Source organism: Rhinolophus sinicus, chromosome 1, assembly GCF_057876585.1.
Source record: "Rhinolophus sinicus isolate RSI-liver-muscle chromosome 1, RSI-T2T, whole genome shotgun sequence".
Lineage (NCBI taxonomy): Eukaryota > Metazoa > Chordata > Mammalia > Chiroptera > Rhinolophidae > Rhinolophus > Rhinolophus sinicus.
In genome coordinates, this window is record NC_142501.1 from 100,619,139 (window position 1) to 100,645,488 (window position 26,350).

At 52.3% G+C, this 26,350-nt stretch overlaps 1 protein-coding gene across 4 annotated transcripts in view; it reads right to left on the minus strand.

Moving 5' to 3' along the window:
- Nucleotides 1–575: 575 nt before the first annotated feature.
- The window catches only part of DIP2C (DIP2 acetate--CoA ligase C (putative)), a 343,900-nt gene continuing 318,125 nt past the window's right edge, over nt 576–26,350 (minus strand). For 2 of the 4 annotated variants that reach the window (XM_088802036.1, XM_088802038.1), the window contains 6 exons: nt 23,496–23,557; nt 14,450–14,507; nt 12,423–12,497; nt 6,445–6,619; nt 5,822–5,945; nt 576–3,451 (listed from right to left, as the gene is read on the minus strand). In XM_088802036.1, the coding sequence (XP_088658162.1) occupies nt 3,199–3,451; nt 5,822–5,945; nt 6,445–6,619; nt 12,423–12,497; nt 14,450–14,507; nt 23,496–23,557 (747 nt within the window). In that variant the 3' untranslated portion in view covers nt 576–3,198. Of the gene's footprint in view, nt 3,452–5,821; nt 5,946–6,444; nt 6,620–12,422; nt 12,586–14,449; nt 14,508–23,495; nt 23,558–24,953; nt 26,124–26,350 lie in introns of those variants that run through there. The other 2 variants (XM_088802041.1, XM_088802040.1) reach the window with 2 other exon arrangements.

Below are 26,350 nucleotides of genomic sequence, written 5' to 3' on the forward strand. Positions count from 1 at the left end.
ACACAAGTTGGGGTGTGGCTACAAGGCCGGCACCCAGGTCGGGCCTGGGGACCTGCAGGCACACTTGAGTTCCACTGAATTCTAAGTGCATAAAACTTCTTTGGATAAGCTTTAGGCTGGAGGTCAGTTAGCCAGCTACTGCTTTCCAAAAGACAAAGCCATATGAATTCTCAGATCTTGGGCAAGAGGTCAAATGAACGAAGAGAATGGTTGGAATAGTCAGCTAGACCTACTTCCTGATATGCAAAGGTTCCCTGCCCACAGGTGGTGGCAAGTGTTTGCTTCCTCTTTGTCCCCAAACTTACCAAAATAATCAGTGCACTTGCAGCAAAATGTGAACAAATATATTTAGATATATATAAAAGAATTTAAAAAAATTTCACAAAACATTTGTTGCCATCGGATTTTTTTAAAGGCAATATATGCCCACATCAAAATTTAAATGGGTTCAAAGTATGATGACCTGGCAAATCACGGAAAGAGGCAGACGTGTCCCACGCCGCTGTAGGAGTCACCCGCCTGTGGACTGAAGCTGTCCCACACAGTGTGCCACGGGACCAATGAAGAAACTGCTATTTTCAGAGCAACAAAAATAAAAGCTTTTATTTATTCATTTGAATATAAAACAGGCGTTATCACAGATGTACAAAGCTTACTGGTGGTTCAACATACAAGAAGGTTGCCGTCCTTTGCACATAAAAACTCTGTGTGAAACCGTGACTGGTTCAGTATAGGAACTTCCCTAAGCAGTCACCACACTATGAAATAACGCTGCTAACATTCAACTGATAAAAGGGACGGTCTCCGGGGTAAAGTGTCAAGCAGGGTTAGATATCTATAATAAACAAGCACCATGAGGAAGCCGCCCTGTTGGGTCAGGTCTGTGTTTCAATGCTCGTGTGTGCCCTCCTTTGTGTGAGCTGATCACGCGCATCTGTCTGACCTCAAAAGCACACACGGGTCACAAGCAAACATTGGTGACATTCCCGCGAACGAGTTATCTACAGAACGATCCTTCTTTATTGCTGAAACGGTGGAAAGTGTCTCCTTGCCTCTTTCTTGTGTGACAAGAGCTTCAACCCCAGCCCCCCACCCTTTGAACCTCAACTCCAACAGCAGAGGTGACAGGATGTCACTGACACCGCCCTCTCTGGCCTGGGGGGCTGACCTGGGGGGGGATGTGAGTGTCATGTTTGGAGTGACACCTGACTTGCTGCTTCCGACCCTGCAATCATGTCGCCTATTCGGAGCCTCACCTGAAACCCTGGAGCCCCCTAAACCCGGCAGGTATGTAAGAACGTGTCTCTTCTGTGTGTGGTGGGTTTGCTGAGCCGGCATGTACAGGGATGTGTATCTGAGGCAAGTAGGGGAAATGGTTATCTGCCGCGATGAAGTCAAACGATATTGTAAAAGCCCAATGATTCATGGAAATGGAAGGGTGCACCCCACATGCAGACAAATTAAAAAAATACACCACTTAAATTTTTCAGAAAACAATTAGCCTTGGATCTCAGAAGTCAAACAAAACTCTTTCAGCAAAGGGCTTAGTGCCGGTGTGTCAGCAAAGGCAGTGCAGTGAGACAGCCTGGTTCTCTGCTCAGCGGCCATCTTGGTCATGCACATGGGGCCCCTGCAGGCTCACACTGGGGCAGTCACAAAACAGATGACGCTTGCAGGGCTGGCACCTGCTCCTGGCGGGACAGACACCGGCTCAGGCAAGGACTGTGCAGATGAGCTCTGGAAATGGGCCCCGTGAGGCTACGGTGGCCGTGACAGATGGGCGTCAGGAATGTGTCATCCACAGGTCACTAATGAAGGCAGCTGTGAGGCTTTCTTGTTCCCGCCAGTGGCTGTGGGGGTCCCTGTGGGCTGGCCCAGGTGACCGTCACCTGTGAGTCTCTTCCCTTAAAGCTGTCCTGGACACTGTCCACTCCACCCAGTGGCCAGCTGAGGGGACTCAACGCAACCGGTTCAGGTGGCTGCAGAATATCATTGCTTTTCATACCGAGGACCAAAAAGGGTGACACTAACCAAAAGGATGAAAAACACTGTGCAGCTAAGGGAGCCGTGTGTGGGCCGCCGGACTCCCTGAGGGGCTCACGCCGTCGTCGTGCCACCCCTGCATGAGGGGTGTGTGCATGTCCACCTCAGACCCCCCACCGCCTTCGAGATGCTCTACAAGAATGTCACTGGCTGGTCTCCGGTTCTGGAAGAAATGCTCACACTGGGCTCCTGGCCGTCTGGTCGCTCCCATCAGCAGAGTGGGCATGAGAGTCTCTTATCTACAGTACAGTGGGGGACGCCATGCAAGTGACAGGTCTGAGTGTTAGACTTTAAATCTCCTTTGTTCATTAGTGAATTTACATTTCATATATATATACTTGTTGTGATACTATCCACGCAAGATGATACAACACTTTTTATATTAGCAAACATTACAAGATTTTAATACTCTTGAATGTTCTTCTCGTTTATACTTCTAGAGAGATCAAAATAAATTAAACGTTTTGTACATAATTACATACGAAGAAGTTAACTTATTTCATCTTTTTAGTTTAGTACAAAGATATCTGCAAGGTAATTGCGGAAATACACCTTATTTATAATTTCTTCTCCTTCTATGCTAACGTCAGAGGCCACGTGCGAGCCTCTGTGTCTTCACATGGTTCTGACGGAAGCTGCTAAGACCTAACTGGAAGGTGCTAGTGGAAGGTTTCGTACCTCGACAGACTTTCCTAGAAGGGTGAGACTGAGCCATGGCTTAGATTAGGAACAGGTCCATGTCATTGTTAAGGTTTCAGGACACATTAAAACAGAGAAAACAATTCTTTGTCACACTACATAAATTGTTTAAAGGAACCCACCTGTAGGGCAGAATATTTTTTAATTGCTATTTTGGCTTAACAAAATACCACATTTACGAAGAAAGCACTTATCCAATAACTAATAAAAAAAGAAAAAGAAAAGAAAGAAAAGTTTCAAAATGGGCTTTTCCACCAAACTGAAGGCAGTGACTCGAGGTCCCCTGAGCGAAGCTCGGTGGCGGTTCACGTTTGCTCCATCGTGCCAACCAGGATCGCTGTGGGAAGTCCCCTGCGCTCTACCCATGACACAGGCTCTGTCCCACGGACGGACGTTGCCCTGGCATCCAAACTTCAGTGATAACGAGGAACGCGCTGGCATCAGGGCCAGCCCGGGCTACATGTTGTAGGCCACGTAGATGGGGTCGAGCTGGTCGGCCAGGAAGCCATCCCGCAGGTGCATGCGCTGCTTCTCGCCCCGGGAGTTGATGGGGATCACGCCCACGTCCACCACCACCACCACACCCACGACCAGGTAGTGCTCCTCCAGCACCACGTTGGTGACCAGGGGAACCAGGTCCAGCGCCTCCTGCTCTGACCCGTCCAGCTCCACCACCACCACCAGCAAGTTTGTCCAGGTGAACACAGCGCTGGAAGAGAGAGAGAAGCGTCAGCACGTGATCTGCCTGAGCCTGGCCGTGCCCTCGGGCACACAGCCCTCTCTGAGCCCATCTCCTCCAGCTCATGAGCGTGCCACACACACCTATCACCAGCCTTTTCCACCTGCCTGCTCTCAGGGTGGCCACTTGTGAGCTCTCTGTGCCTGCGAGGCCCTGTCCCCAGCTGCTGTCACATGGCAGTGGGGGTCAGAGCCCCACCCTGGATCTGTGCACTGCGACCACAGGGTGAGTCTGTGTCCTGCCCTCAAGTGCAGGCCACATGCAGTGTGGCCTGTGGGTCTGAATGGGGCTGGTGCTCCTAGGAGGTCTCTGCCACAGCAGAGGGAGACCTCCTAGGAGCCGCCAGCTGACCCATGGGCCCAGCAATCAACTACATATATGGGGGATACAACCGATTACGGCTAAGTGGCTATACTGCAGTGAAAGCTGACCCATATGGGGGTTATTCTAGACCACGTTGCAGATTCAACCCCACTGTCTCACTAGGATCTTCCCACAGGCGGGTAACCCAGAGTACTTAGTCTGCCTGATTAGCGAAAGCCTAAATCCAGGACTTTACACATTAAAGCAAATTAGCCTTACATGGTGGGCTTTTACCAAGTGGTTGTGTAAGGACCGTAACACTCATTGCCCCTAGTGACAGGGTCAGCTTGGCAGCAGAGGCCAGGAGGGTCCCAGGTGGGGGCGTGGAGGACAAGTTGCCCATATTTGCTTTCCAATGCCAAACACACAGAAGGTTTTGTATCAGCTGAGGCAGGAAGCATTTAGGAAAGTCATATTGTTTTCCGAAATGTGGAAGTGTGTCCATTAGGAAATAATCACATTATTTTTCAGCAGAAATACACATATATGTAAAATGAAAGGGAAATAGTGGGAAATGTGCTCAACAGATTGTCTCCTGGATTTGCATTGTGACCGCCTGTCCCCCAAGAATCCCCATAATATAGTGTGAGACAGTAAAGCAGTGCTCTCTGCATGGTCCGGTGAACCACACTGAGTGGTGACACCACAGGTGACCTGTGTCTTGGCCACTCTGAAAGGACGCGGTCAGGAGTTGGTCACTTCTGTATTGAGCTGGGTTTGCTGGGAAGCTGCAGGCTGGCTGCTCGTGACATTTCCTGTGTGTGCCACAGCTTTCCTAGGGGCCGAACACAGTCACCACAGAGGACAGCCGATGTGAAGGGAAGACCCTGACGGCTGGACTGTGCGACAGTGGGACAGTCATGATACGTGATACGGGTGTCACCCCCTTCTCATTCCGACGGTGACCTGGGGGAGCACCATGGGTGGCTGAAGGCAAGTGGAGGCTGATGGTGATGACGGCAGCTCCCACTGCTGAGGCCCAGCAGGGTGGGACCACCCACTCTTCTGTCCTCCTGGTGCTGTGTGAACCTGGTACAGTGTAGACCTACACCCATCGGGGACCCCACGGCAGGGACCGCAGTGATGTTGTCAGGAACTAGGATCATGGACCCAAGAGGCTGTACCAGGGAGCCGTGGACACGGGCTTTTGAGGCGGAAACAGGAAACACTTGAGGGAGGAGTACCAGCCAGTCTAAATTATTTTCTTAAAAATGCAAAGCAGGAGGCTGTAGTGACCATTTACAGCTACTTAGATGGAAACAGGTAGGCCTTTGCCCAGCTCTGAGTCAGGGCAAGTGGGACGTAGTGTCTGAGGTATAGGACCAACATGGGCACAGCCCGTCCTGGCATCTCAGGTGCCTGCCAAGCCCTCTATGCTCAGAGCAACAAATGACAACAAACGCCAGCCTGCAACCAGTTAACAGGAGGTATGAAAACTCAGCCCAATCCAGGGCACCTGGGGCTGCGGGCACCTGTGCTGCCACTAGCTTTATCAGGCCTCTGGCAGCTCAAGGACCAAACGAATGAGCAAACCCGCAGCCAACAAGGCGGGGACACCTCTTTCCTAAATGCCACCTGAGGCCACTGCAGCCCCCTCGCACTGTCCTAGGAACCCAGGCACGGCCAACACAGTTCTGTCACTGTGAGCCAAACCCCAAGACCCCCATCCTTGCTTGCTGCAGTGACTTCACACTTTGGTTTCATTTGGGCAATTCTGCCCTGTCCCCCCACACGTCACATTAACTTTCACAGTCCCCATGCTGACAGCCACGAGTGTCTCCTGTGTGTGTGCAGTGTACCTTCCCATGCTTCCTGAAACTACAAACCAAATAACAACTGCGCTACTGGGAGACGTGTGCTACCCAGCCATCCGTGGGTCATTGTCTGGAAATGTGTGGCACACCTGCCCGACCTGCCATGTCATAGCCAAGATGGTACAGTCTCTGTCCGCTCTCGTGGGCAGAGGTCCCCACTCACCATTCAGTGACACTTTTGTGGGCTCTGATGACGGACGTCTCGATGTCGATGGGGTGGTACCTCATCCCGCGCAGCTCCATGGCCTCGTCCAGGGCTCCCACCACGTACAGGGCATCATGGCGCTCTGTGCAGGGGACGAAAAACAGGTGAGCTGCACCGCAAGCCGCTCAAGCCCCTTAAAGAAAAGATTAAAGCGACTCCTAAGAGAGAAAGAGACGCAAAGACAGGGGGCCACTGAGCTGGGAAAGTGGCCCCTCTGCTGGGCCAGCTCTCAGCAGGGGCCTCCAGGACACGGCGGGGCAGGGGCGCACCCTGCTGGCCTAGGTCCTAGGACCGAACCACTGCCGGGGTGGGATCTGTCCCCACCACATGTGTCCCCTGGCTCCTGCGGGCAGCACTCCTGCCCTCGTCCTCACAATGCTCCCCCAAGTGACAAGGTTGGGACATCCCGGTCTAATATCTGTCCGTGGCTAACAGGACAGCACAGGGCTTGTGATGCCAGTCTCGGCTCTCTGCTCTCGGCCGCTGGCAGCCAGTGTGCACATGCTCTGCTGGCTCTGGGACCTTGGGCCCCACAAGGGATCAGTGTTGGGACCTGGCCTTTCGCCCCTCTGCGTGCCCACCTCCGTTGGCATCTGTGAGCTCCGTTCTCCGCAGGAAGCCCAAGTAGCCTGTCCGCGCCCATACGGTCTGGGTGTCCCCGAAGCTCAGCCTCGAGCTGAAATGGTCTGACTGCAAGGACTCGTCCCCATAGATGGTGAAGTAGCCGCTGGCGTTGTGGGCACTGTGGACCCATATCTGCAGGGAGGACGCAGGGCGAGTCGGTCAGGGGCCCTCCAGGGACTGCACTGCTACCACGTGCAGTAAATTACACTCAGCGACACAAAGACGGGATGATGTGTGCTTACCCATTTCTGAGCTTACACAGATGCCACAGAAGGCGCCACGGCAAGCCCATGGCCACCATGGGATTCTGGTGAAGCAGGTGATGGAGGGTTTTCAAAATGAATATATCAAGCGGTTAACTTGTACACATTCAAATATGACGGCTGTTTCCCAACCACAATGGAAAAGTGTGCAAGAGCTACTGGCTTGTCCTGGCCCTCACCCCCCACCCTCCTGGCTCATTCTTCTACCTGGCTTGTTTTCCCCTCCCACCCGGTTTGCTCACTCTCAGAAACGTGCTGCAAAAAACACTACACAACAAACTCTAAGAGGGAGAAGCTCTAACATCAGAAAATGGGAAACAAAAGTGCCAGAGTGTGATCACTTGGGGACACGGCAAAGGATGAGGTTGTCCAGAAGTGACGGCTGCATGGGTCACACAGCACATGGAAAGCCTAAGAGGAAACTACTAGGCCAGCAAAGCTCCTGAAACCCTGACACAGCTGCCTGTGAGGCCAGCTGTGCGGTGATGTGGGGGGACCCAGGGTGCTGGGCTGAGCGTCCCCTTGATCTTTACACCAAAACCTTCAGTCCCTGGACACCACAAACACTGTTGTGTGTACACTGCACACAGGACAGTGCCTGGCACAGCGGGCACTCGACTGACACTTGCCCAACACAGGAGGGCACCACTCTGCTCCCTGACAAAGTCCCACAGAGGGACCAACCGGCATGGGCCCCATGTGGCACGCTGCCCTCAGGATCAAGCCAGGGCCACAGCAGGGGGATGCCCAGCAGCAACCCCCAAGGCCCCAGCGCGTTTCTGGGGATGGATTAGAAGGGAGTCCCAAAATAAGATCGGTGTGGAATTTTATCATCTCAGCTCCAACTTCATGTATGAAGTCAGGGGACAAAGAACCTAAGCATAGGAGCTTAGGGCGTGATTCCCCCGTGGCCTCCTGTTTACCACGGACGTGTGTCACTGTGGGCGCCACCCTAGGAAGAGTGGTGCTCGTGTGTTTTCATAAGGCGTCAGCCAGAGAGGCAGGCTGTGTGTGGCCGGAGCCCTTCCGTGGGAGGGAGAGTGGACGCAGGGCAGGGGATACGCACAGCAAGGATGACCCTGCTGGGCCAGTCCCCTCACCTGGGTAGACACCCCTAAGTACACTAAACTGGGTGGATACCCCCAAAGGCCCCGCACCTGGGCAGATACCCACTAAATCCCCTCACCGGCAGATACAACTAAGTCCTGTCACCAGGCAGATACCCACTAAGTCCCCTCACCAGGCAGATACCCACTAAGTCCCCTCACCAGACAGATACCCAGTAAGTCCCCTCACCAGGCAGATACCCACTAAGTCCCCTCACCAGGCAGATACCCACTAAGTCCCCTCACCAGGCAGATACCCACTAAGTCCCCTCACCAGGCAGATACCCACTAAGTCCCCTCACCAGACAGATACCCAGTAAGTCCCCTCACCAGGCAGATACCCACTAAGTCCCCTCACCAGACAGATACCCAGTAAGTCCCCTCACCAGGCAGATACCCACTAAAGCCCTCACAGGCAAATACCCACTAATTGCCTGCACCGGCAGATACCCACTAAGTGCCCTCACCGGCAGATACCCACTAAGTCCCCTTACCAGGCAGATACCCACTAAAGCCCTCACAGGCAAATACCCACTAATTGCCCGCACCGGCAGATACCCACTAAGTGCCCTCACCGGCAGATACCCACTAAGTGCCCTCACAGGCAGATACCCACTAAGTCCCATCACTGGAAGATACCCACAAAGTGCCCTCACCGGCAGATACCCACTAAGTGCCCTCATAGGCAGATACCCACTAAGTCCCCTCACCAGGCAGATACCCACTAAGTGCCCTCACCGGCAGATACCCACTAAGTACCCTCACTGGCAGATACCCACTAAGTCCCCTCACCAGCTGATACCCTTTAAGTCCCCTCACCAGGCAGATACCCACTAAGTGCCCTCACGGGCAGATACCCACTAAGTCCCCTCACTGGCAGATACCCACTAAGTGCCCTCACCAGCTGATACCCACTAAGTGCCCTCACAGGCAGATACCCACTAAGTCCCATCACTGGAAGATACCCACAAAGTGCCCTCACCGGCAGATACCCACTAAGTGCCCTCACAGGCAGATACCCACTAAGTGCCCTCACAGGCAGATACCCACTAAGTCCCATCACTGGAAGATACCCACAAAGTGCCCTCACCGGCAGATACCCACTAAGTGCCCTCACAGGCAGATACCCACTAAGTCCCCTCACCAGGCAGATACCCACTAAGTGCCCTCACCGGCACATACCCACTAAGTCCCCTCACTGGCAGATACCCACTAAGTCCCCTCACCAGCTGATACCCTTTAAGTCCCCTCACCAGGCAGATACCCACTAAGTGCCCTCACGGGCAGATACCCACTAAGTGCCCTCACCAGGCAGATACCCACTAAGTCTCCTCACAAGGCAGATACCCACTAAGTGCCCTCACCAGGCAGATACCCTCTAAGTCCCCTCACCGGCAGATACCCAGTAAGTCTCTTCACCAGGCAGATACCCACTAAGTCTCCTCACGGGCAGATACCCACTAAGTCCCCTCACCAGGCAGATACCCACTAAGTCCCCTCACGGGCAGATACCCACTACGTCCCCTCAACAGGCAGATCTACCCATTAAGTCCCCTCAACCAGATACCCACTAAGTCCCCTCACCGGGCAGATACCCACTAAGTCCCCTCACCGGGCAGATACCCACTAAGTCCCCTCACCGGGCAGATACCCACTAAGTCCCCTCACCAGGCTGATACCCACTAAGTCCCCTCACCAGGCTGATACCCACTAAGTCCCCTCACCAGCTGACACCCACTAAGTCCCCTCACGGGCAGATACCCACTAAGTGCCCTCACCGGCAGACACCCACTAAGTCCCCTCACCAGCTGATACCCACTAAGTCCCCTCAAAGGCAGACACCCAGTAAGTACCCTCACCGGCAGATACCCACTAAGTCCCCTCACCAGCTGATACCCATTAAGTCCCCTCACCAGGCAGATACCTACTAATTGCCCTCACTGGCAGATACCCACTAAGTGGCCTCACGGGCAGATACCCACTAAGTGCCCTCACCGGCAGACACCCACTAAGTGCCCTCACCGGCAGATACCCACTAAGTCCCCTCACCAGGCAGATACCCACTAAGTCCCCTCACTGGCAGATACCCACTAAGTCCCCTCACCAGGCAGATACCCACTAAGTCCCCTCACCGGCAGATACCCACTAAGTCCCCTCACCAGGCAGATACCCACTAAGTCCCCTCACCAGGCAGATACCCACTAAGTCCCCTCACCAGGCTGATACCCACTAAGTCCCCTCACTGGCAGATACCCAGTAAGTCCCCTCACCAGGCAGATACCCACTAAGTCCCCTCACCAGGCAGATACCCACTAAGTCCCCTCACCAGGCAGATACCCAGTAAGTCCCCTCACTGGCAGATACCCAGTAAGTCCCCTCACCAGGCAGATACCCACTAAGTCCCCTCACCAGGCAGATACCCACTAAGTCCCCTCTACAGGCAGATACCCACTAAGTCCCCTCACCAGGCAGATACCCACTAAGTCCCCTCACCAGGCAGATACCCACTAAGTCCCCTCACCAGGCAGATACCCACTAAGTCCCCTCACCAGGCTGATACCCACTAAGTCCCCTCACCAGGCAGATACCCACTAAGTCCCCTCACCAGGCAGATACCCACTAAGTCCCCTCACCAGGCTGATACCCACTAAGTCCCCTCACTGGCAGATACCCACTAAGTGCCCTCACCGGCAGACACCCACTAAGTCCCCTCACCAGCTGATACCCACTAAGTCCCCTCACCGGCAGATACCCACTAAGTCCCCTCACCAGGCAGATACCCACTAAGTCCCCTCACCAGGCAGATACCCACTAAGTCCCCTCACTGGCAGATACCCAGTAAGTCCCCTCACCAGGCAGATACCCACTAAGTCCCCTCACCGGCAGATACCCACTAAGTCCCCTCACCAGGCAGATACCCACTAAGTCCCCTCACCAGGCAGATACCCACTATGTCCCCTCACTGGCAGATACCCAGTAAGTCCCCTCACCAGGCAGATACCCACTAAGTCCCCTCACCGGCAGATACCCACTAAGTCCCCTCACCAGGCAGATACCCACTAAGTCCCCTCACTGGCAGATACCCAGTAAGTCCCCTCACCAGGCAGATACCCACTAAGTCCCCTCACCAGGCAGATACCCACTAAGTCCCCTCACCAGGCAGATACCCACTAAGTCCCCTCACCAGGCAGATACCCACTAAGTCCCCTCACCAGGCAGATACCCACTAAGTCCCCTCACCAGGCTGATACCCACTAAGTCCCCTCACCAGGCAGATACCCACTAAGTCCCCTCACCAGGCAGATACCCACTAAGTCCCCTCACCAGGCTGATACCCACTAAGTCCCCTCACTGGCAGATACCCAGTAAGTCCCCTCACCAGGCAGATACCCACTAAGTCCCCTCACCGGCAGATACCCACTAAGTCCCCTCACCAGGCAGATACCCACTAAGTCCCCTCACCAGGCAGATACCCACTAAGTCCCCTCACCAGGCAGATACCCACTAAGTCCCCTCACTGGCAGATACCCAGTAAGTCCCCTCACCAGGCAGATACCCACTAAGTCCCCTCACCGGCAGATACCCACTAAGTCCCCTCACCAGGCAGATACCCACTAAGTACCGTCACCAGGCAGATACCCACTGAGTCCCCTCACCAGGCAGATACCCACTAAGTCCCCTCACCAGGCAGATACCCACTAAGTCCCCTCACCAGGCAGAAACCCACTAAGTCCCCTCACCGGGCAGATACCCACTAAGTACCGTCACCAGGCAGATACCCACTGAGTCCCCTCACCAGGCAGATACCCACTAAGTCCCTTCACCGGCAGATACCCAGTAAGTCCCCTCACCAGGCAGATACCCACTAAGTCCCCTCACCGGGCAGATACCCACTAAGTCCCCTCACCAGGCAGATACCCACTAAGTACCGTCACCAGGCAGATACCCACTGAGTACCCTCACCAGGCAGATACCCACTAAGTCCCCTCACCAGGCAGATACCCACTAAGTCCCCTCACCGGCAGATACCCACTAAGTCCCTTCACCGGCAGATACCCAGTAAGTCCCCTCACCAGGCAGATACCCACTAAGTCCCCTCACCGGGCAGATACCCACTAAGTCCCCTCACCGGGCAGATACCCACTAAGTCCCCTCACCGGGCAGATACCCACTAAGTCCCCTCACTGGCAGATACCCAGTAAGTCCCCTCACCAGGCAGATACCCACTAAGTCCCCTCACCGGCAGATACCCACTAAGTCCCCTCACCAGGCAGATACCCACTAAGTACCGTCACCAGGCAGATACCCACTGAGTACCCTCACCAGGCAGATACCCACTAAGTCCCCTCACCAGGCAGATACCCACTAAGTCCCCTCACCAGGCAGATACCCACTAAGTCCCCTCACCGGCAGATACCCACTAAGTCCCTTCACCGGCAGATACCCAGTAAGTCCCCTCACCAGGCAGATACCCACTAAGTCCCCTCACCGGGCAGATACCCACTAAGTCCCCTCACCGGGCAGATACCCACTAAGTCCCCTCACTGGCAGACACCCCATACTCACCTCGCCCAGGTGTGAGTCTCCCAGTGGCCCTTTCGTTTCTGGATTGGCGATTATGATCCGAACCCCCGGCAGGATCTGCATGAGGAAGAAGATCCTCGTCAGCAAACAGACAGGCAGGCGCCGCTCAGCAGCCAACCTGGTGCCTTCATGCCCGTCGTCCTTTCTGAAATCATTTGGGAAGTGGTGTGGCTTTAAATCAAGATGACACAACTACAACATTTCACTGTAATTGTCACTAATACAATAGAACCTGTGTCATAGTGATCTCAAAATTAGGCATTGAACAAAAAGATGATAAAAAATGTAATTTAACATAGGCTGATGTCTCCAAATGTGGATAGAAAGGCGTGCCATGGCATGCACCCTTACAGGTGGTCTGATAAACTCCTGGCGGGGAGGGGTGGGGGAGGCAGTCTGCCCTAGGCCTGTGGCTTCCTTAGCAAAAGGCTTATCTTTGCCACAAGCCAGCCCTGCCCATTGCTCTGTGCACCTGGGCTCGCACGCCTTTGAACTATGTGTGACCGGCTTCAAGAGAGCCCGCAGTCATGTTAACTGTTCTGCAACCCAGCCCCGCCTGCTGCCTGCTCCTGTCATTGTCCTCACGTGCCCTCAAGTCCAAACATATAAAAGAAGCTGCAAGCTGTTCTTCTTGGGAACTTGTAAGATCTTGCTCCCCTGCATATTGTCAGCTTGCTCAAATTAACTCTTACAAAATTCTCTGCAGGTTTGGACACTAACACAAAATATGAATTTTCAGTTATTTCCATTGATTTCCTTCCATTATATTTGATACTATGTCGTATACATGGCTATGAGCAGGCGTGAAGGGCGATGTCTGCAGCACACACTGACTGAGGAAATTGGGACAAGGTTTCCGGAGGTGAGTGTGGTGTGACCCAAAGTATGGCAGGCGTGGCCAGGCAATGTAGTGCAAAAGCACATTCGCGGTGGCCAGAAGAGATGTGTGTCACCTCTTGTATGGCCTGGCGGGTCCAGATGGGGACGCGTGCGCTGCTTCAGTATGCCGTCAGCATCTTCTGCAGGCAAGCGTCTTGTGCTATGATGTCCGCACTCAGCTTCTCCTTTTCAGGGGGAGTTCTGTTTGGCGACATTCTGAATCCCACTGGGATGCGTTATGTAAGGAGGCAGACGCTGGCCCTGCACATGCAGACGGCAGCCCACCCGGTTCTGCCAGCTTAACGTGGTGTGGCTGCCAGTAGGCGGAACAGCTGCGTCAGACATGCTTGGAATGGCTGCCCTGACGTCTGCAGGTGACATGTTTGGTGGGGCGCCCGCCAGGCTGGTGTAAGCACTGCCTCCTGCCAACACCACAGCTTAGAAGGAAGAAGCCCGACTGGCAGCCATGTAGACACAGAGTCTAAAGGTACTTTTAGAATCAAGTAGAGACCAGATCTGACAACTGGGGCAAAGAGAGAAACGAGGTCTTCATTTAGGTTTAAGTTTCTTGTCACCACGGTGGCAGGCACTACTACTAGTTCTTCCCCGACAAGGACTCTTCGCCATGTCCACAGGAGTCGCTAATCCCACTGTCACACCTCCAACTTTCCCTTCAGCTTGGTGTGACTGTGTGACCACATTCTGGCCAATGGGATTTGAGCGTGATAAGGCAGCTTAGGAGCCTTCCTTCAGGTCTGCACGGTCTGTCACACCTCGTTTTCTGTTTGTCCTCTTGCTGACTGAAATGTAGGCATGACGGCTGGAGCTGGAGCAGTCACTCTGCAGCCTGAGGTGCACTTAGGAACAGAGTCCACGCAGAACAAACAACAGATAAGTGCCACGGCCCTGGTGGCTTCATGGCTCTTTTAGGCGACAGAATAACATCTAACTACTTTGAAATGCTGTTGTTTTGAGTTTCTGTACTCATGGCCAAACCTAGTCCTGATACATTACATTCAAGAAAACATTTTGGAAAAAATATTCCACAGCACACATTTCTTAAAATGTCAAAGCCCAAATGCCAGGCTCACTTTTATACAGAAATGCACATTTCTTCCTCTCATACTTACTTTTCCGGATTCCATCAGAGGCAAGCTGTGAGGCGACCCTCTCTCTACTAAGCGGACCCTACAAAGGGAAACAGGGTGTTACTGAGCATGTCTGAGTGTGGCTACCCTGTGCACCATCAGCCCCTTGGCAGTGCCTGGCCGGCAGCTGGGGCGCTGTAACTGCAGCTCAGATGCCCAAGAGAACACAGTCAGACAGCAGGGTGCCACCGTGCTCCCAGGGAGAGGGCCACGAACGATGCACAGGAAGTCCCATTTGCCAAATCCACAAAGTGATGGGAAAATGGTTCTGCAATTAAAGGAACCAGGAGGCAATTTAGCACTTGTGGAAAAGGAAAAACACAGGATTAACTGTGTCCCCACAAGCTGCCAGCCACCGGTGACAGCTGTGCTCGGCCCTGAAGCACTCATAGCTCTGCATTTGCTGTGACAAGGCTGCTCGAGACAAGAGTGAGGGCCCAATGTCCCTGACTTTGCAATCGTGCCAGGATGCTCACACTGCCCCCCCATCCCTCCTGGGTGACACACGGGTAGAGTGGGTGGGGCTCCCGGCCATGCGCATGCGGTCCAGTTGTCAGCTCTGATCAGCAGCGTCCTCTGCCCTCTTCCCGCCTTCAGAGCTCACCTTGCCTCCCAGGACCAGGTCTGCCTGCAGACACGGCCCACGCGGCCTGCTGTCACCCACTGGCAGACTGCCTGTCACACCACCAGCTCTGGAGACATGTAACAACCGAGAATCACACTATTTGCCCGACAGGAGCGATGGCGTCCCTACGGCTACTGCCAGAGCGGTCACTTCAGAATCACAGACAACAAGCCCAGGGCGGACACAATGCTCACTAGAGTGGTGTCCGTCCTAGTGGCCACGTGCTGCCCAGCCCCGGCCACCCACTTGCTCCTGTGACCTGAGGATGAGCGCCATCTACTCCTTCAACTGCCACAACCCACAGGGTCCAGCAAACACAGACGTGGCATCACAGCAGGGACAGAAGGGAACAGGACCAGAGCACACACACGCCTCTGCACAGCCCATCCCACCAGGAGCGCACAAGACAACCAGCCGTGACGTGTAATTCAACAACATCTTTGTCCAGAAATAACCTGAAGCATTTGAAAGACCCAACACAACGTAACAAGACCATCGGAACAAGTTCTTTAGAATGCCACATTCCAGAAACAGGTCACTTAATCCAGGCTCAACGACTGGGTACAGTCACACCAGCTTCCTGGCCACCAAGAAACAGACACCAGAAAATTAGACAGGTATTAACATCTTCTGTCTCCTTTGCTGCTGCTGAAGAACAGAGGACAACCAGAGGTACAGGGACAAATGAGTGCAGAGGGCACAGGTGGCACTGCGCACACCTGCCAACAGCAGCAAAACAACAAACTCCACAGGACCACTGCTGCCAAGGAGGCTGGCCCCTGAAACTGGCACTTAATAAAGCTGCAGGTTACATTAGGCCAGCCCAGGTGCTGCCACATAGCCACCTGCTGACACACCCAGTCCCTTTCTGACACACTCAGTCCCTTCCTGACAGGTCCAGTCCCTTCCTGGCTCCTTTCACCCTTACGTCCCATCAGACACTACTCTCGGTTTGTCCATCAACTGCCTCTGCCAAAGTGGTTCTAACTGTTTCCTGTCACTTCCCACTCTAAGATCTTAAGTTATATGGACCTCCTTTCCTTTTCTGAGTGATAACTGAAGACCTAGTAATTTCTAGATTTGATGTGCTCATGAGCTTTGTTTTAAAAATAAGTATTTTAAAGTAATTTTAAAACTATAGGAAACTATAAAAATGAAAATAGTACAAAGAACACTTGTACTAATCCTTACCCACCTTCACCTATTGTTAATATTTTACTCAATTTGCTTTTTCATTGGTCCTCGCACACACACACACACACACACACACACACACACACAGTTTTCAGGAGCATTTCAGGGTGAGCTGATTATGTCGTGACCCTTTACTCCTGAGTATTTCGGTGTATGTTTCCTAAGAGGAGCGTCACTTCCTCCAGAAGCACAGAGGGGGTCACCCCCAGTGAAGGACCACTGACCTGACACTTGGACCTGCCATCTATGTTGCAACGCGGCCCATCAGCCCCAGGGTGGCCTTCACAGTGTCCCCCTTGAGGACAGGGCCCAGGGCTGCATCAGGCTCTGCATTTGGTTGTCATGTCTCTTTAATGCCCATTAAGGAGGGGCATTTCCAAAGTTCCTTCTTTATGATATTGACATTTTTGGAGAATACAGCCCCTGCATTATAAAAATATTATTTAAAATCATTTAACTCAAAATGGGTAAAGGACCTAAATTTAAGAGCTAAACCTATAAAAATGTCAGGAGAAAACAGGGCACAAACTTCATGACATTGGACTTGGTAAAAATTTCTCAGATATGACACCAAGTGCATAAGCAGCAAAATCAAAATATGGATAAACTGGACACCAAGATTAAAACCTTCTGTACATAAAAGGACAAAGTTAACAGAGTGGAAAGGCAACCCGTGGAAGGGTAGAGAATATCTGGTCATAAGGAATTAATATCCAGGATACATGGAGAATTCCTACAACTCAATAGCAACCAACCCAATTTAAAAGTGGGAAAGGAAAAAAAAAGCAACAGTGGGAAAGAACTTGAATAGACATTTCTCCAGAAAAGACACACAAATGGCTGACAATCGCACTAAAATCGCACTAGTCAACAGGGAAACGCAAATGAAAACACACTGAGATACCACCACCCACCTGTTATGATGGCTGCTGTTATAATCACCCAAAAAAATAAGTACTGGTGAGGATGCGGAGAAATTGGACCCCTTACGCGCTGCTGGTTGGAAGGCAGCGGATGCAGCTGTTGTGGAAAACGGTATGGTGGTTCCTCACAAAGTTAAAGTAGAACTACCACGTGACTCAGCAACCCCACTCCCGGGCACACACCCCAAAGGACAGACAGCAGCAGCGTCTCGAAGAGAGATCTGAACACCCATGTTCACAGCAGCACTAGTCACAGTAGCTAATACGTGGGAGTGACCCAAGCGTCCACCGACAGATGCCTGGATAACACACGTGGTGTGTACAGGCCATGGAACGTTACCCAGCCTGAGAAAGGAAGAGAATCCTGCACATGCGACAGTAAGGAGGGACCCTGAGGACATTGTGCTGAGTGAAATGAGCCTGTCACGAGAGGACAGACACTTCTGTGAGGTACTTAAGAGTAGAAGAATCAGAGAGACAGAAAGTAGAAGGGTGGGTGCCAGGGGCGGGGGAGGGGAGGCAGTTAGTGTTCAATAGCGACAGAGCTTCAGTTTGGAAAGATAGAAAGTTCTGGAGATGATGGTGGTGATGGTTGCACAATAATTAATGTATTTATTGTCACTGATGTGTGTATCTACCACACTTTAGAAATCACTGGACATCACTTGAATTCTCTGACATTTCCTGGTGACTAGACCAAGCACTCAGCAGGGCTGCCACAGAGGGCACTGTGCCCCCCTGGGATCCTGTCTAGAGGCCCATCAGTCCATGTAGTACCTTGGGTTTTGTTTCTGAGCTTGTTAATTCTTTGTCCCTATAGCAGAACATTCCAGCGGTCAATAATGAAAGGGAATGCACTTAAAATATCGGCATGCCTCTTTTTAGCTTGCAGCTCTTCTGTGTAATGCGGGGGAAGAGCGAGGTAAAGGGGAAAGCTGCCTGTTAGCTCCAGACGCAGACACAAACAAAGCCAGGTGAGGTACAAGCCGACCATCACCCGTGACGCTGTCACACCAGCCCCAAGCTTGGTCCCCATCTGCTCATGGGCAGAGGGTGGGCTCACGTCCCACAGGGACATCAGCTCTTTCTCCACAAGAACGCATTTATCTAAGCAAATGGATGCTTGAGTTCAATGGATCTAGGATTCTTTTACAATAATTTTCACTTTCTAACAATAGATTGACTGACATATAACAGCCACATGCAAACAATTACGTAATTGTCCTTAGCTTTTCGTTGATAAGTGAAGAACATTAAGATTGTACAATCCGATGTCACTGGGAGCTGTGCAAACCCCACTGAAGGTCCCACCCCAGAAACGGCCTTGATGAACCAACAGGAAGTAAGGCAGACACTCAAGTACCCTCCCAGCAAACCCTGCTCAGACGAACTCACACACACACACACACACACACACACTCACACACACGTGACACACTCGTGCACAGAGACCTGGCCAGATGCATGTCCCCACCCTCTCCTGCTGGCTTATCAGTATCCCCTGTACTTTTGTTCCGTGATCCTCGGCCAACCACTCACCAGAAAGTAAGTGACGTCCACGCTTCTCTGAGGCTTCAATTCTGACTTCAGTTAGAGAGAGTAAGGAAGCCACAAAAGCTTCCATTCCAGCCTTTGTGCTAAGATTTAACTCCTAAACTGTTTCTTTTAATGATGAAAATAACTTTTTTCTTTCCTGTTACAAAATTCAAGTGCTTAAGGAAGGATCAAATTGAAAGGGATTGAGACACTGCGAATTTGTCTTAAATAAACTCATTATAAAGACAATTTTAAAACTTAGCAGTCACTTCCACATAGTGTAACAGCAGTTTCATCATCGTCCCTTTGTGCATGGGGGAGCTAAATCAATTCAGAAGTAGGAGTACAAGCGTCTCACATGCACATGCACACACGATCTCTAGGGAAAGTGCACACATGTATTGACAAGTTAACCTTCTCTGGGTTAATTAAGTGTCATTTGGGCAGGTGCCCTGGGGCTCCCAGGTGAATGTGCTAAAGATATAGGAACAAAAATTGATCCTGTAACTGAATATTACATAGTGGAACTTGGACACATCAGCAGTTCCGCTCTAGATCACTGAGTGCAGGTAGACGAGGACCATGGGAAAGTGAGCACCAGCCACGGGAAGGGGAGCACCCGCCACGGGAAGGGGAGGACCGACCGTAGGAAGCAGCGGACTGACCGCTGGAAGGGAAGGATCGACCAGGGGAAGGGGAGGACCACAGGAAGGGAAGGACCACAGGAAGGTGAGGACCGATCGCGGGAAGGTGAGGACCAATCGCGGGAAGGTGAGGACTGACCGTGGGAAGGGGAGGACTGTGGGAAGGGAAGGACCAACCACGGGAAGGGGAGGATCATGGGAAGGGGAGGACCATGGAAAGGCAAGAACTGACTGCGGGAAGGGGAGGACTGACCACGGGAAGGGGAGGACTGACAGCGGGAAGGGGAGGACTGTATGAAGGAAAGGGCAGACCAGGGGAAGGGGAGGACCAACCATGGGAAAGGGAGGATCACGGGAAGGTGAGGACCACAGGAAGGTGAGGACTGATTGCGGGAAGGTGAGGACTGACCGTGGGAAGGGGAGGACTGTGGGAAGGGAAGGACCAACCATGGGAAGGGGAGGATCACGGGAAGGGGAGGATCACAGGAAAGGGAGGATCACGGGAAGGGGAGGACCATGGAAAGGCAAGAACCGACCGTGGGAAGGGGAGGACTATAGGAAGGGAAGGGGAGGACTATAGGAAGAGAAGGGGAGGATCGACTGCAGGAAGGGGAAGACTGTATGAAGGAAAGGACCGACCATGGGAAGGGGAGGACCAACCATGGGAAAGGGAGGATCACGGGAAGGGGAGGACCACAGGAAGGCAAGGACCTACCCCAGGAAGGGGAGGACTGTGGGAAGGACCAACCATGGGAAGGGGAGGACCAACCACGGGACAGGGAGGATCATGGGAAGAGGAGGACCACAGGAAGGGGAGGACTGACCGCGGGAAGGGGAGGACTGACCACGGGAAGGGGAGGACTGACCTCAGGAAGGGGAGGACTGTGGCAAAGGAAGGACTGACCATGGGAAAGCAAGGACCAACTGTGGGATGGTGAGGACTGTGGGAAGGGGAGGACCACGGGGAAGCAAGGGCAGTAGGAAGGGGAGGATTGTGGGATATGATGTTTATGTGGGTGGAGCGGGGTCTTGCTTTCAGTTTGTAAAAAACTCAACTCCTATAAGTACAGTAAAACGAGGTAATTTGCACAGCTCAAGTTAGGGGAAAAAACAGTCCCCCTCATTTTTTTAATAGAAATAGAGAAGAAAGAGAGAGGGTCACTATCTTAAAAGGCTCTCCTGTTACTCCTCCCCCAGCTGGGTCCTCTCTGTGAGGGCAGCACCAGGTGGCAGAGGATGGACACATGAGCTCTCCATGGGGACAACACAACCTCAGCACGGGGGTCAGTCCTCTTACCCACCTGCTCCCAGCGACAGCTTCTACCCATTCTGGCACCCCAGGGGTCCCTTGGGGCTGGTTTCAGTCTGAGCACAGGGACCTGAGGTCAGAGAGCTTGTCCAAGGACTGGAGGGGAGAGAGCTCAACTCTGACAGGCCGGACTCGCGGGCCTCTCCGTCATGTGGGCGCAGTGTAAGGCACATTTGACACATGTTCATGACGTCGGAAGTGACGCAGGGACTGCACGCTGGGTGGGCTGTTCGCTGGGGACTATTCAGGGGACAGTGTCTGAGCTGTGCTTCAAAGAACAGGAACTCCAATAGTGAAGGGAGGGGCAGAACAGGAGTGGCACCGGGCGGCTGGGGAGGGACAGGCGCACCTGTGAGTTCCTCTGCCACCTTCTCAAGACGGGCAGACGGGGCAGGACGAGCAGGGCCACGGCCAGCCGGAAAGACAGGCTCAGAAAAGCCCAGGATGGAACCTGCGATGACAGGTCTTTGAGGAAAGAAGTGACAGCAAGAGGGCAAGGGCCAGGGCCAGGCAGAAGTCAGGGACTGGGAAGTGCCTCAGGGACAAAGCTCTGGGGACAGAAGAAGAGAAGCCCGTGCATATGTGCTCCCCTCAGCCCCGGCACGCGGGTCCTCTGACGCAGGACACAGAACTGAGGACGGGAAAATGAAGCGCGACTGGGGTGGGGTGACTGAGCCCACGAACAACCGAGGCGCGGTGCAGTTCTGAAGGTGTTCCGGCGGGTGGCCCCGGTGGGGCACGTGGGGCAGCTGTCAGGCCACTCCGACACTAATCACCACTGCCATGAACTGTAATGACCAGTAACATAATGCACAGCAACTCCCAGCTCACAAAGCACTGTCACTTACCTCTCGGGTGACCCCGTTAGGGAAAATAATGTGTTAGAGATTATTTCACAGATTAGGACAAACTATCACTTAAGAGGATTATAGACTTGACAAACTGGAGGACTCAGTAGTTACCAAGAAGTTTTTAGGACTCGGAAGATGGCTCTTTCTAGAACAGACACAGGTCTGATGTTGAAACTTCACCACTCTACTGTCACACTGTACTGGTTCTGATTTTATGTCTCTTTTCCCAAATCACACCTTTTCTCCATATGAGATTTGCCACAATGAAAACAGTCAAAGGGGTGGGTCTGAAAATTGTTAGAAAGGATGCCCTGAGGTTTTTGTCCTTTTCCAAGAGGACAAATCCTCAGCCCCTGGTCCCAGCCACCCCAATATGCCAGGACACTCGAATGCAAAATGAGGTGACTGTTCTTTGTAATTACCTTTGTGATAAGTTGTTTGAATATGCAGTGTACCCTCTTGTGTCCCAAAGGGCAGCGGTCCTCAGCCAGAGACCTTAGAGTGCTGGTTTTTCACGTGTTCTGAGGGCCAGGCCACAGACAGAATTGCGTGAATGTCACTCATATAGAGTCTCTGATGAGCTATTGCTCACCTTTTTAAATTATAACATTATTTTCAAATAATTTTATAGGGAGTAAAGCCTAGAAGTTCCATCTGGACATTTGTGCACCCCTTGAGCCAGTTTCTTAATCTCTTCAAAGATAAGTTTCTGATTTTTGAAAACAGTCCAGAGGGGACTTGGACAATATAGCTGGTGTCTTCTTGGGGGACCCCAGCTTCCCAGGAGGGGCTCCCACCACACTAACCTGCAATTCCCTTTGAACAGCAGGGTCTAAAACGTGGGCTACAGTGACCAGGCCACCTCTGTGTGTGACATGAGGGTCATATGAAGAGCTTATCAGTCTCAGCACAACTGGTATTTATTTGGTAATGTGTTGTCCCTGTCCCTGGCTCTACCTCTCTGATGCCAGCTATACAACGCCTGAAATTATGCCACTCAGACATGACCAGGGGTCTGCTGGCAGCACAAGCAGCCTGCCAGGAACACCTGGTGTGAGTGGGGGCTGGGGAGAGCAGGTACAGGCCCCCTGCACCCCCGTCAGCTTCCACAACCTGGCCCCACCACACTCGCACGTGGCACTCAGTGTCCCAGGAGAACATGCTCAGGACATCTGCTCGGTCAGGCTGGGGCCAATTTCCCAGTCTCACTTCCTCTTCCCATGAGTTGTGTGGCACAATGACACCCGTTGGTGGCTGAGCACAGAACAAAACGCAGAGCAGGAGTGGGGCACCAGCCATCGGAGCACGCTCACGGAGCACTGCTAGTGATTTACGACAGAAGACACCCATACTGGGACCCGCTGCCACCATCAGTCATGTCGTATAAGCAGTGATTGAACAGACAGCTGCATAATTCCCAAACAAAAACGAGCTGATGGGGAAAGTCTAGAGAGAAATGTACAATTCTCTCCTCCCCCTCAAGCCTTTTGACAGCTCCTGCTGGTTCAGGCTGTCTTCTCGCTCCCACTGCACCCCTCCCGTGCCTCAGGGGCTCACAAACAGCCCCCAACACCTTAATTTTCGCTCAGGGCGGCTTAGGAAGTTGCAAAGGAAGGCAACCGGGCTTGTGCTTTTCTTTTTCATGGAAACACCTGGACAAAAAATTTCAACTCTTGTAAAGAAATGTGTTGATATTTTATGAGGCACTTCCCTGAAATGGCCGAGGAAAAGAGCCAAGTGCTCCCATGAAACTTAGAAAAAGTGACTCTGGTGGCACCTGGCTGTGGTGACAATTTTCATTTGCATCTCAAACGAAAATTCGCTTGGCCTAGCGAGGTCTGTGAACGAAACAGAGTTGGCGGGAGTGTGACTTAGCCAGTCCCACCACTCCACTCCCAGGGAATGGGAATGGCCGGCCCCCAAGGGAACATCACAGTGTGTCATACCTGTCATGTCTCAGGGCTCTCATGTCAACATAGACGGTGGTTGGGTCAGGTCCCGAGGTCCCCTGTAAGTAAGATAACAGTGTGGTTAGGTCACGTGTGGGTGGGAGGAGTCTGGGTCTGCTGCCTACTGGCCAGTGAGCATCTCTGTGGTGAAACGTGAAACTGAACAAACCTAAACACACCGAAACCACACCTCTCCGCTAACCTTCAGTTTGCTAACCTACATTCCTAGAGGAACTCATTGGGGTTATATACTAGGCTCTCACACGGCATGGCTGTCAATCTCGTTTATAAAAATAAGAAAGGAAGGAGGCATGCCACATGTCTTGCCACACACAACAAGGCTGACTCTGCTGAGACCACGTTTGCTGGGCAAAAGCAGCTGTCATGGATATGAAGCTTCATTTGCTGAGAAATTTTACTGCAGGCATCCCCAAATACCTAGAGCTCAAGATATTAAAAGGGACATATGACAGGCTAAGAAAGAAGAGATAAAAGATAATTATCTTGTTCCTTCAGGTTTTACTTGTGTCTTTGTTTTCCTCCAGCCGAGAGAGGTTATTTTTGTTGGAGATAGGGGTCAGGGAGGTGTGTGCACCGCTCGTCAGTCAGCGGCACTCTGTGGTCTGAGCCATCTGTCTTCTCACTGAACCCAGGGGCCCAGAAATCTCATCCTGCACCATGAGTCCCTTCAAAGCACATGCTGAGTCGACTTCTGACCAGTGAGCTCTGATTGACATTACGGCTACAATACAAACCAAAACTCTACGTACATTTCTTGGGAAGGCAATGCAATACAATGAGTAGAAAAAGATGGAACTTCAAACAAAGTGGCCAAAAAATAAGGGAGCACTTCAGAATTTATTTGAAGAACTACACTAAAGCTCTTTAGGAGAGAATCTTGGACCAAAGGCACGTTTAAATATAAGAAAAAGACACAAATGAAGTCGCCGTCATTAAGACATACTGTGCTACTGAGTAATCCTGGTGACCAGCACCTGCCCACTGTTACAGAGGAGCACACGGCCGCCACAATACAATGCAGAGATGTCCTGTCTGACCTGCGGCTGCACGGTGCGGCTGTTACAGGCTGGCACCGAGTGGAGGAGGGGTTCCACGTTCTGAGTAATGCGAAAGAAACGCAAAACCAGAAGACTGATCGACAAATAAACAAATCAGAAAACAGGCCACCCAGAGTGGAAAACAAGGTAAGATGGAGAGAGTCCCAAACAGGTGAAGAAACCGCCAATCCTGTACAATCAGGAAGTGCAGTGCTCGCAGAAGTGACGGCACTCGGGGCGTCAGTGCCCTCGACACAGGGTCTGGAAGCCCCAGTCGATCCCTGCACTCAGGTCCCAGCCTGTCCCACCGCTGGGAGCTGACAGGTCAGTGGTGGTGGGGGGGAAAGAGGTCCCTACCTGCTTGGCCAGCTTCCACAGCCTGTGGGGCTACAGCAGCAGGAGGTGGGGACAAGAAGAGAGAACACCAGCCCGACAGAAACCAAGAACAGACAACACACAAAAGACAGAGACAAAACAACCCAACAATTAAAAATGGGACGAATAAGAGGAAGGGGGGGGGGGGGAGGACAATGCAACAAGCAGGGAACAAAGTACAAAGAAGATCAAAGACAATGTCAAATATGGAAATCATTAAACTCAATCACTATACCACTAAATGCTAAAAAAATCTTAAAAAGATGTCAACATATCCACAGAGCAACAGAAGCGAGTAATAGATGACTGGCCGCGGACACACAGACCTGAGAGATTTTTCTAACATGTAAGGTCACTGGGTAGTTTAATTTTACGGTGGCTCCTCTTGAAACGGCTTTTCTTTCCTGTGCGCAGTGGGGAACATGAATTATGAGGGTGAATGTCCCTCACTGAAACAGTTCCAAGTTTCCTGTTACAGGGAACCTGGAGGCTTTCTAGCTAAGCTCGGGGTCCACTCCTCCTCACACCAGATTAGGTACAAGGAGGAGACCAGAGGCCGCATGCAGCATGGGGGGAGGGGACGTCGGGCTCCGACACACGTAGCTCAGCACCCTCACGGCTGCTGCCCCAGAGACACCTCCTTCATTTCCGCCTCGTGCTCCGTGGCTTTCGTACGCACCTCCATCCCTATTCAACTACCTACACTGGCCTGGCGGGAAAGCTCTAGAAAGCAATCTCCCTGATACAATATGTTTTCCCAGGTGACTTAACGTGTCTTTCCCACACATTCCCAGACATAGAAGTTGTCCCACGGGCACCTGAACGGTTGCAGTCACTTGTGCACATGGCCTCGCCAAGCCCCTCTCCCTACCCTCACACTACCAGGGGACTCCAGAGGTGACAACAGCAGCAGTAAAACAGGAGTCTTAACTTGACAAAGCCAGACTGAACAACCACTACCAGTTAACGTGGAGGCGAGTCTATAAAAAAACCAGTGGTCCCAGATGGAAGTGATGCCCCCCTCCATGGTAACTGTGTTCCTTATCTCTGGGACACTGAGGCTGGGCGTGAGATGGAGCAGGGCTGCGAGGTGTGCATGTCGGAGGCGCTCCGGACTTTCACTGCATCTCTTCAAGCTGAATGCAATGGTTTGAAGGGTTTTCTTCATGATTCCACAAATCCCGAACGTTAACTGGAACAAAAGTAAGTCAGTGTTCTCTCCAAATTATTTTAAATTTTAAACTTTGTTATAGGGGCTCCAGGGTAGTATCTGAAAAAACCTGAATGGGAACTCATTTCCTAACCCTGATGGGTGGGGAGACACAACACAGCATCTGGAATGAAACCGCACGCTGCCTCAGTACGGGTCACAGAGGACAATTCTTATGCAGCTGTTTCCAGATTTCAAAACCCAAAGGT